This window comes from Acipenser ruthenus, chromosome 3 (assembly GCF_902713425.1).
Source record: "Acipenser ruthenus chromosome 3, fAciRut3.2 maternal haplotype, whole genome shotgun sequence".
NCBI classification, from domain to species: Eukaryota; Metazoa; Chordata; class Actinopteri; order Acipenseriformes; family Acipenseridae; genus Acipenser; species Acipenser ruthenus.
The window spans coordinates 50,469,640-50,482,068 of NC_081191.1; the positions used below are offsets into that span (position 1 = coordinate 50,469,640).

General features: G+C 37.8%; 1 protein-coding gene across 5 annotated transcripts in view; it reads right to left on the reverse strand.

Moving 5' to 3' along the window:
• Window positions 1-982: 982 nt before the first annotated feature.
• Window positions 983-12,429, reverse strand: part of LOC117435749 (F-actin-uncapping protein LRRC16A) — a 329,028-nt gene continuing 317,581 nt past the window's right edge. For 3 of the 5 annotated variants that reach the window (XM_059013484.1, XM_059013480.1, XM_059013472.1), the window contains 4 exons: window positions 10,542-10,590; window positions 10,018-10,239; window positions 9,657-9,827; window positions 983-2,611 (listed from right to left, as the gene is read on the reverse strand). In XM_059013484.1, coding sequence (XP_058869467.1) covers window positions 2,448-2,611; window positions 9,657-9,827; window positions 10,018-10,239; window positions 10,542-10,590 — 606 coding nt within the window. In that variant the 3' untranslated portion in view covers window positions 983-2,447. The remainder of the gene's footprint in view (window positions 2,612-9,656; window positions 9,828-10,017; window positions 10,240-10,541; window positions 10,591-12,429) is intronic. The other 2 variants (XM_059013491.1, XM_059013470.1) reach the window with 1 other exon arrangement.

Sequence of the window (12,429 nt, forward strand, 5' to 3'; positions counted from 1 at the left end):
ATTTCGTCCGTCGTGCTCCCAACCGTGTTTTCCCATTTTATATGGGGGAAGTTGAAATCCCTCATTAGTATGGCTTTTCCTTTTCTAATGCATGGGGAAGTTTTGTTAGAGCAGTGGTGAAGAAACTTTTACATTTTTATACGAGGAAAACTGCACACTCCAGAAAGTATTATGCTATGGTCTTGGGTGCCATGTGCTGGCATGTAGTAAGTCTTCGTATTCCTCTGAAGAGCAGGGAATGCTAGGAACAGTCTGAACATTTGGAATAATGCGATGCTGCCTATAATGATGTTTACGTACCCCGATGCATAAGGGATTTTCCAGGAAGATCCCATATAATACTGGTTTATAGAACATAATACAATGTTTCGAGATCATCCAGCGCAGTTTCAGCCCCACTAAAGGTTTATGGGACATCTAGATACCAGGGATACCATGATTATAAGCAAGTGGCTTGAGTCAAGTAAAAGAGACAACAAATGTCTCAAAGTACCTTAGCATGATAATCCAGCTCAGGTTTCAAGTGTTAGAGTATGTACACAGTATGTACATATGGACAAAACCTTATACCCTAGATTCTGGTGCTTTCAATGTTCTAAAGAATGTCCTCACAATTGGTTAAGTGGTTCTTCAGATACATGTTGACAAGTTTTATGAATAGGGTAAGTAAATATACACAAAATTAAATGCATGTTCCAGTTGTAAAATCATCTTTATTGGTACAAATATACACATGAAGAAATTCCCTCAACCTGTGGAACTGCTCAATGAAGCCTGTAAAGCATCCTTTGAAGAAATATAGGTTCCCTATGGGAGAATTTAAAAACCATCACCAAGCACCTAATTTTGTTTGAATAATAAATTATATAAAACTATTTTATTTAGTTAATACCATAGCAATGCTGAATTTGTATTCATATTATATATATATATATATATATATATATATATATATATATATATATATATATATATATATATATATAGTCACAGACAAAAAGTATTGGCACCCTACACTGAATATAAGATAATTCAAGAAAACATGTTAGATACAATCATTTAGTGAATATTAGCCACTAATTAATATGACAAATAACTAAACACACAATTTCTGGTAGTTTCATCACAAAATTATTGGCACCTTTACATTAAAAGTCTGTAAAAATGTAATAGAATTAAAAAAATATATTAACTGATTGAAAACCATTACACAGTAACTAAGCTGCATTATAAAGTCAATAGCCAGAAAAACAGGTCATTGTTTTCAATATCTGATGAAGGTGAATTTTTTGGCAACACAGCACAGACAAAGGAGTTGGATTCACGGTTAAGAAAAGCACTCGTAGCAAACTACAACAAAGGAAATGACTACAGAACATTATCAAAGAAATATGGAATGCCAAAATCAGCAATAATTAATTGATTAATTAATTAAGTACCAGAGAACAAATTCAACTGAAACGCGTGAAAGAAGTGAACATCCAAAGAAAATTACAAGTACAGCAGGTAGGAGTATCATCCGAGCAACTAACAAAAAATCCAAGACTAACAGTCAAGGACTTAAAAGAAAGATTACATGCATCAGGCATAATACTGTATGGAATAAAGAAAATTCATAAAGCAAATTTGCCAAGAAATATGAACAGGAATCTGAAGCATTCAGGGACTGGAGACATTCATGTGATTGAAGATCGAATGAATGCAGCCATGTATCAAAACATCCTACTAAATGATACCATCTGCTTGCTCGTGGGCTGATTGGCAGAGGTTATCCTCCAACACAACAACGACACAAAGTATACAGGTAAGTCAACTCTGGAATTCTAGAACATTCTTTAAATGAAAAAAGTGTATTTGTTTTTTGATAACGATTATTTGTTAAATTAAATACTAGAAATTGTGTATTTTGTTTATTAAAAAGAGGTTAAAGTTTACTAAATGCTTGTCCTTAATCTGTTACCTTGAATTATGGTACAATAAGCCATGCAGAACAGTGAAGAGTAGTCCTTATCGCTTGGGGGTGGGCAAAAGTGGCCACTCCAGTCCAGGTTGGTGTACCAACCATATTGTAAATGGTTAACAAAAGAAATGAAACGACCAAAGTAGTTAATTACGCCATTATACATATTATCCTGGAGTGGAATGAGCGTACAGGACTGCAGTTGCCCACTCCTGTTACAGCTGCTTTACTGAAATGTGAGACATTTCAAGGACAACAGATGGAACAAAGAAAACCAAACCACCAAAACAAGAAAAATAAAAAGGCACATAATGGACTGTTTAAGTCATGCAAGTTGAAAAATAAATTAAGAAAATTCAACTACTAATTGGATTGCGAAGATCAGCATTAAACCAACATAATTTGTGATGCAAATCTGGTGAATAATAATTTCTTGAAAATCAGAAAAAAGACCCATATGGGTAGATTGCTGCAAAGTTTATTCTTCTTATACAAAAATAAAGTCCTTATCTCCATCCTCTCCAGAGTCACACGACTTGTTCCCCTGCTTGTCTTTGTTAGGGGACCGTTCTTTTGGCTTTGACCCATTGTCCTCGGAGTGTTGCCCGGAGCTCTGTCTCTGAGTTACTTCCGACATGGATGGTGGACAAACTGTTGTGTAAATTCAGAAACAGAGCAGGTTGTCAGAATAAGTATATGCATTTATGATTAAGGATTCTTACCCTCAGACTCCTAAGCATTTCCAAATGTAGAACATAACACTGAAGTTGCTTAGACACAAAGGGTTACAGACATTGAGGTCTAGTGGGTTCACATGCCCTTACAATTTTACAGTGTTCATTCTGAGTGATTTGGAGTTATGTTGCACCAATTTTGAGTTATCTAAATCTGCCTTTTACCTGGCTTTGAGCTGCTTCTAACTTGTCTAAATAATCTTAAATGCTGGGTCTGAACCACCTTCCTAAATTCATGTGACAATGTTACTTTTCAACTCTGCCAGCCCTACCTATTCTACAGTTATATAGACAGGGCATAGGAGAGGCTGGCAGAGTTGAAAGGTCACACTGAAGTATATTCAGTCCAGGTACATAGAATTCTCAAAGTTCAAAACCCTTATAAAAGTTTACCATGGTAATTTTGCAGTTTTCCCATGCTTTTCCCCAACATTATACTATGCATTTATCTTACAATATTTTGACATGGTTTGCCATGTTTTTTAGTAAGCTTTACCATACCTCTTTGGGCTTTACCATGTTTTCATTATTCTTTATTTACAATTTACTATGGTTTTACTATGGTACACTTTTATATGGCAAATTTAGATCAATTGAATAACCTTCATTTTTTGATGGATCCTAGTGCATGTTTTCACCCAATTTTAAATGACAATTTGATTGTCACAGGGGGACTGAAGATCAATGGGCCAATTCTGTTTTCACTATTTAGTGAACATTTTAAGGAAACCACAAATGTGCCTTGAGTGCTCTGCTTTCTGAATACAGAATCAAAATGTTCATATAGTGTTCTCTAAATGGTGCCATCTTCAAATTCCAGACTTAATAAACCACAGGATTTTGATTTTGAAGTGATTTCCCTGTCAATGTCTGTCTAATTGTTTGTCATGGAAGCACAGTAGTTGTCTATAAGTAATTCCTGAGTGCTACTCTGAGTAGCTGTGTAATACAAGACTGTTCCAGTAGGAACCCCAGCTGGTACATCACACTTACAATGGATTCATTCAACAGTGAGAATAACTGGTGTCAGCAAGTATCAGGTCTCTCAATGTAGCATTGTGTACCACATGCCAGTTACAATTTTAAGCCAGGCAGAAATGTTTGCCCTTTGTTTAACCTTTTTAAACATTTTCAAAGACTATCTCTAGAATATGTAATCATTACATTTTCTTTGTTTTTTGTAAACTTATGTAATATCAAACACTGTGCCTGAACCTAATTTGTCTAGCTATGACTGTGATATTAGTAAGCTTTGCTTTGACCAGGCTGCTCGTAAATTAGTTTATTGCTTTTTGATAAATCTGGATGTTCTTGCTTATGCCTGTAGGGGGCAATGTTCACAAAGGGAATATTTTCCAATCCATGAGACCAAGTTAATGTATTGAATTTTGAAGATTTTTTCACCCAGCTGCGATGTGGGAAAAGGTTTTGTGGTCAGATGAGACCAAGATAGAGCTTTTTGGCCAAAACTCAAAGCGCTATGTGTGGTGCAATCCTAACGCTGTCCATGCCTCAAGACACACCATCCCTACAGTGAAGTATGGTGGTGGCAGCATCATGCTGTGGGAATGCTTCTCATCAACAGGGACTGGGCATCTTGTTAAAATTGAAGGAAGAATGGATGGAGAAAAATACAGGGAAATACTGCAAGAGAACCTGCTTCAGTCCGCTAAAAAACTGAAGCTTGGGAGGAAATTCACCTTTCAGCAGGACAATGATCCCAAGCACAAGGCCAAAGCAACATTGGAGTGGCTCAAGAACAAAAAGGTGAATGTCCTACAGTGGCCCAGTCAAAGTCCTGATCTCAATCCCATTGAGAATCTGTGGCACTATTTGAAAATTGCGGTCCACAAGCGTCGTCCAACCAACCTGAACAACCTGGAGCAAATGTGCCAAGAAGAATGGGCCAAAATCAATCCGATACTGTGTGCAAAGCTGGTACATACTTACCCCAAAAGACTTAAAGCTGTTACTGCAGCGAAAGGTGGCTCTACCAAATATTAATGTGTAGGGGTTGAATACTTATGCAAGCAAGATATTTCAGTTTTTTATTTTTCTTAAAAATATTTCCCAACATAAAACCAATGTCACCTTACAACAATTGATTTTGAGTTTCAGTGTTTTAAAATAAAATATCAAACAGAACGAAATTTCAATGTACCATTTGTAATTCAGGAATATGAGAGAATTGGTCAGGGGTCTGAATACTTTTGCAAGGCACTGTGTATATATATATATATATATATATATATATATATATATATATACACTAATGTAATTGATTAATTTGAAATTATTATTATTTGTTTATTTAGCAGACGCCTTTATCCAAGGAGACTTACAGAGACTAGGGTGTGTGAACTATGCATCAGCTGCAGAGTCACTTACAACTACGTCTCACCCAAGAGACGGAGCACAAGGAGGTTAAGTGACTTGCTCAGGGTCACACAATGAGTCAGTGGCTGAGGTGGGATTTGAACCGGGGACCTCCTGGTTACAAGCCCTTTTCTTTAACCACTGGACCACACAGCCTCCTTTAGTCAACTTTGAAATTAATGTTCAAAGTTAACTAAAGATATAACAAATTCAACTTTTTCAAGGACATCATATGCTGATTTTAATGAAACAAAAATTCCTTCCACATACCAATGCATTGAAAACAATGCAGTATTAGTTGGTATATTATACAGTTAAATGTATTAATGCTTTTAATGATCAAAAGTATTTTCTTTGCTCCTTTATCATAAATCATGTTGGGTTATAAATGTTCAATGTGTTAAATGCTAAAAGAAAATGTTTAAACATAAATTGAACTAAAGAAAGTCCAAAGAAATACACTAACACCAACAACATTCAACTGACTAACAGTGCACCCGTTTCATTTAAAGATTATAAGGTTTATTATGTACACGTGTGCACATTTCTTAACTGACTCACCACACACAAACAGAAAGACGTTGAGTGATATACCATTTTTAAAAGGTACCTGGAAGAAAATAGTGAAAACAGGAAAATCCATCAAATACCAGTACAGCAACTCGACAACATACTGGCGAAATGTATCCTGTCAGTCAGACAACAAAATGGACCTCTGTGGTATACTGGAAAGCATTGACTGGTATTTAAAGCAACACAAATATGAAAGTTCAATTTACTATTGACTTTTTCAAGCTATTCTAAACGGCTACAACTGATTACACTGGTCTCCACGTAAAGGAACACCTCCTAAGAGAGCACCTCGCCTAAGGGGACACCCTTGTAGTGAAACTGATTTTTCCCATTGTAAATGCTCCGGCTAAAGGAACAGGAACTTCGCTTAAAAGAACACCTTCTTGGCACCGACAGCGATTTGTTCACAACGGATACAGTGCTGTTTTGTAACCTGATAATTCATCATCATCAAACTTAAATTAAAATGGTTTATTCAGTCTTTTCAAACGCGACTTGTTATCGTGAGACTGTCTTGAGGCACACTGACTGGTTTAATAAATCTTCATTTCATATGTTGATGCACGTGCGTCATGACAAGTAATACACATGTATTTATTTATTGATTGATTCATATTGTGTCTGGGAAATAATTTCCATCTATTCTCCATAAAAACAACCCTCAAAGTGATCTCATTCATCTGAACAAAACCATATAACGTTAACAAAGTCACATAACAGCTTAGATAAAAACAATCAAGCTTAATGTATGATCTAAAACTAGTTTGCATTAATACATTTGTTTATTTACAAATACACAAACCCATACAGTACTGTTTCTGGAAAGAACTACATTTTTAAGAACTATTTATGGATAGTTAACACTTTGCCAACCACATAGCGCTCAGTTAAATAAATAAATCAATCAATCAATAAACGCAAGTTAAAGTAGAAAGTTAAAGCGCAGAAAACACATAAGCTTATGAATTTAAGTTAATTTATTGACAAAATACATTTGTCTGGTTGACCTATGGAAATCCTACTTTGTTTTATTAAAGGTATTTTATTACATTTAGTATGCAGTATTTTGCCCAAGCCTGTACACAACAATATGTAAAACCAACCGTGTGATTAAAAATTGCCATTAAACCTATTAATAAACTGAGGATCGAAGTAGCGATTAACAAAAATGTTATTTCGGATTTATTACCATTTTCTAAGGGGAGAAAAAAATCAAGCACTTAAGGACTTTTCTAAAAGTTTTCCAGTACTTGAATTTTATTAAATGAAATTCAAGCACTTTTCAGGATTTCCAGGACCTGTACGACCCAGCATGTGAATATTGGTTCTCTTTTTCAGTAGGCATTTTTGGAAATTACCAGGGAATTTACAAAGTGTCAAACATCCTTTATGAAAGGTAAATATTCCTACATGTCCTACAAGTTTAAATACTTTTTTTTAATTAAATGTCATGAAAATTATCTAGTGAGAACAATGGCAAATACAGATGTACAGTTACTCAAGTATTCAACCACATTTGATTTACTCCTAAAATGTTGTCTTAATATGCATGTAGTATACCAAACATAAAGAATAAACAATGGGCATATAAAATACTGTAAATAAAATTAAATAAAAATGGAAAAAGTGAAATGTAATACATAAAAATTACCTGAGTGAAATGTAACACATAAAAATAATTGTCCATTGTCACACTTCTGAGCTGTACTACTTCAGCCTTTTCCATTTTTTGGAAGCAATAAAAAGGTGCAGCGAGAAGCAATATGAGAAATGATGCTTTTGAACTAGCACTAGTGAGAGCACTATTGTGGATATCAAAGCTCTCCTTTGTTGACATTTCCAGTTTAATTAGTTGATAGTTTTGGAATTGTCTTTTTGTAGTTGTACAAACCAATCAAGAAATACAAATCCAGTTGTTTTGCATTTCTTGGTAGTATATGAAAAAAAGCCTGCTAGTGCCCATTTGAAAAGGACTTCATAGACTTTATATTTACTATAGATTCAAGGCTAGGAGCTTTTTTTGCACTTACAAGAATAATTTTTCAAGGTTGGCGCAGAAGCTGCTTTGATATTTAGAAAATTGGTTCTCAGTCACATTTTCTAAAACTGCCTAATTGCAAACCTTGCCGTGAGAGGTTTGACTGATAGCAACTATAATCTGCTTCACTTCAATACCAACTTTTGCTTGTGCAGCAGGTAGATTTATGCTGTGTAATTGTGTGTGCTAAAAAGCTCCTGCTGTGAATCTGCAGCGTGCCCCTGGCTTGATGAAAGATGAATTGTGACGGGTGACGATTCGAACCGGCTTGGAGGTGGGACATCCTGTGCTCACGCTCGTACACTTCCTCTGCAGCACTGCTGGAGGATTGCCTTTGGGTTATTTTCCCTCCACTGGGTGGCTTGTCATGATCTGTATCAGCTTTGCTATCATCACCAGTAATCTCTATTAAGGAAAAGGACCTTTCTTTACTCAATCTAAAGATACATTTTTAATAAAGTCACCTACTGCTCACCTGATGTAAAAACTGAACACTCTCACAGTAAGGGTGCAAGTAATAAATCATAACTACTATTTTAAAGTTTTTTTTTTATTATTATTCTTTGAAACCAGACAGCCTTAAAAGCAGTGTATTCTCAAATGCACTTTCGCTAATGAGTTTTCTAATGAAAACTGATTGCCTCTGAAAGTCTTCCACAATTACCTTTATTAACAGACTGGGTGTAAAAGTTTATGATCCCTTTTAGTTCTAAACTATCACACCCAATAAATCCTAAGAACTACAAGTCTTCTTTAAAATGCATCTCTTCGACAGAGCAGAACATGGCAGTATCTTATCTGAAAAACATACTTTGTTACTTAATAAATTATATAACCTGAACACATTTCCCTGCTAAATAATAATTTTTATCGAAACCTTGAAATCTAAAGAATAGCTACATCAACATACATCTAACTTTAGTTTCCCAATAAAAAGATTTAAAGGTTATGGAATCTAATATTGCATGCAACACAAACAATATGTATTAGCAATGAGTTAAACTTAGGAAGGATGGGGTCACAATGAAATAATGGAACATTTAGTGCAGCACATCTAACCACTGAATACAATGCAGCCAACATAGCAGCAGGAACAAAGGACTATACTGAATAATTATGACTTAAATATTAACATCATTTAGCAGAGTTAAAATGCACTTGAGAGTGGTTTTGTTGTAAAATAAAAGCTGTTATCAAGGCAACCTAAAGGGGAATATACTTTACATTACATTATTGTAAACATAATGGGCATTCGTTTTCAACAGTACCTCCTTACCTCAATCCTGAACACCAAACATAGGTGTACTGTATATTATTTTAAGCCTTCAGAGTAAAAACTCTGAAACCAAGAAAAAACTTTCTTAACCTAATATCTTGAAACATCATAAAACTTGAATTCTTTTGTTTAACAGTTTTAAGTGCAACTTGGTACTGGTTTGCAATATCAAAATATATTTGTGTATTGTTCTTGTTTAGATTAACTAACGTCTTTGAACAAATGTGGCCATTCTTACATCCACTGGGGGCAGAATGTTGCAGGTTAAACAGGTTAATGGTTACATTCAGGTGTACCAGCAGTACTTGGAGAAAATATATGTTTTCCAAGAGATCAATTGACAACATGAGTGCTTTAAACTGAGTTTAAAAAACAAACAAACACTGAAGGCTGAAACAGGAAACAGAAAAAGTGATTCTAAACAAAAGATGAATACATTTGACAAGATTACCCTGATATTCCATACTAGGGCCGAGTTGCTCTTTCCACCACATACTAACAAGACTTTGTTAGCTTGAGATGACAAGTACTTGCCCTGAAGGCTTTCTTTATTTTCTGATAGTGGGAGAAGAAAAACACCCATCAGTTGCTACAATCAACAACAACAAAAAACAGTCTTATTGTCCAATCAATCTGGAATATGAAGTTATGCTTGTCCCTGGACGCTGGCACAGCATGCTGTACTACAGAATCCCCTACCTTCTTGTGCAGGAGAGCAGCTGCCAGATCCACTCAACAGAGGGCTGCTCTGCCCGTCTCTCTCCTTCTCTGAAGGGCCTCGCTTCAAAGAGTGTGGCAGCAGAGAGAGGTTTCCTGCTGGAGACTCTGGGCCTTCCTCTAGGATAGGGTTAAAAATAAACACAGTGCAGACTGTGCACATTAAACCTTTAATAAAAAAAAAACAAGTACACTTTCCAAAATGAGCACCTTGTATTCTGACAGTCAATACCACTCAAAGATGCCAGCAGGCAACCCTAAAATACTGAATAATAAAAGTAATATGCTGTTATAATCGTCAATACATTGTATAATGGGCTGACAGCACACTAAAACAATGTACCTGTGCTCCTGCTACTCCAGGGTTTCTGCGGAACAGTAGGCCGCCCTATTAAACTGGGCTTGGTGGCCTGTGGGGGTGGTTTTGGGCTGGTGGGGGTTGTGGAAGAACTGCGCAACCTCACTCCAGCCTCAGGCTTGGCTTCACTCTTCAGGTTGTTCTCTGGGGAATCGCCTTTCACTCCAGGCAACCGGCTCTCAGATGGGGTATTGTGGCCCTTAGTCGCTATCATAACAAAAAATAAATAAATACACAATTGATGTGTTGTACACAAACAAATGTACTCTGCTTTCATTAGATCACACATAATATAGACAGGGCTCAGGGTAAGTTTACTTTAGATAACAGCAAAGCAGTATGAGATCTACGGTATGTAACATCATCTGTTAACAAATCAAGTTTAGATTCTACCTCTGCCTGAATGTTTTTTACAGACGTGCTCCCACTCAAGCTAGCTGCTCAACTTCACATGTAGGTCAAGTTAAGTTTAACAGCCTAGAGACTACACTGAAGTTAAGCAAACATACCTGAACCACTTCCGTCGTGCTGATCTGTACTTGAAGTGCTGTCATGCGACTGTAAAACAAAAAGATAAAAAAGAATGAACAAATATATCTTTATATTACACATGTCTCTAAATAGATACTGTACCCCTTTAACTTTAAAACAAAGTCTTTCATAGGATTCATGCTGATTTGATTTCCATTACACGAGAGTAGATGTTAAAACTTCATGCTGATTTGAACTCGGCTCTCGCCAAGATAAGCACCAACTAAGACATAGCTTTATAGCAAACTAATGTGATCCGTCTGTGTCTCCATCCATTTGCGCTTCCTTCCATATGATGATGTAGATATCCTTCTGTCTGGTGTTGATGGCTGAAGTGTAATGCTGGCTCCAGGGATCAGCTTATTGCCTCCCTAGCGCATCAGCACACACAACGGCTGCGATGCTGGCTCCGGGGATCAACCACAGTGCGGCCTCCCCAGCGCATCAGCACGACAACCGTCTGGATTGAGCTAAGTAGGGTACATCTCTGGGGTCTTCAAGTGGGCACCTTCCATCCTCGGTGTTTCGTCGACTAGCCCACGACACCTCAAGAGGCCTCGACGGTGATTCCGGAGTCCCAGCATCACCCCCCTCCATCCCCCACTCAACTCAGCCCAGCTTACTTACCCATACATCAGCGTTTTTTTCTTTCTATTGTGCTTGAGATCCCCAGCCAGAATCTTTTCCGTCTCAACCACAGCCAGTTGCTGCTCCTCTCTGCTGCTTCAGATAAGTTCTTCACTGTGCGACGCAACTCTTGGCCACTGAATCCGACGTCTCTGAGAAACCGGGTTGTAGAGTGTGCCACAAATCCTCGACAACCCACCTCCACTGGGTAAACCCGGACTCTTCCATCCTCGCTGTTCCGCTTCAGTGGCTAGTTGAGCATACCGCAGTTTCTTCCTCTCATATGCTGCATCTTGAAGGTTAGTGGTGGCAATTTCAGGTGGAAAAATAAGCCATTGACCAACATCTGCCAGCATTTTCCAGTCTCTAGCAACTTCCAGTTGTCCTGGGCGAGGATTGGTTTTAACACCTTTTCTTGGTGGTTTCTTTCCTGGGCGGAGGAATGTTGTCTTTTGTGTGTAATGTTTTGATGGAACAGGTGGCAACTTATTGGTCATGTTACGCTTGTCTTCCAATGCTAAGGCCAAACACCGCAGCACCTGGTCATGGCGCCAAGTAAACCGTCCTTGGCTAAGAGCCACCTTACATCCTGTCAAAATGTGCCTTAATGTTGCAGGTGATGAACACAAAGGACATGAGGGATCCTCTCCTATCCAGAGGTTTAGGTTCTGTGGTGATGGGAAAACATCTTATGTTGACCTGATGAGGAAACTGATCCTGCTCTGTTCCATTGACCATAGGTCTTGCCAGCCAATCCTGAGTTGTTCCACACTCTCCCATCTCATCCATTCCCCCTGCTTGGCCTGGGAAATGGCCTTTATTCACCTCATCCTCTCCTCCTGCTTTTGCACCTCATTGACTACCAGCTTCCTCCGTTGAGCTGGGGCTGCCTTGTGCCATGTAGGAGGAGCTGAACTGAGGCCAAGACCCCCTCTTCCATGCTGAACTTGCCCCATGATATCACCAATTCGAAGGGCAGCCTTTGCATCCTCCACAGCTTTCTTTGCTGCCCACTTTCTTCCAGTTTTCAACACAGATGCTGCCTCCCTTACGCATTTGTCGCGTGACTATACTAATGTCATTTCCATTCTGGCCTTGGCGCACTTAAACTCCTCGGTTAGAGCGGAGACTGGTAACTGCAGTATTCCTTTACCATAAAGTTCCACTCTGCTGAGGCAGCGTGGAACTCCCAACCATTTCCTGATGTATGAACTGATTAAAGCTTCCAGCTTCTCTACT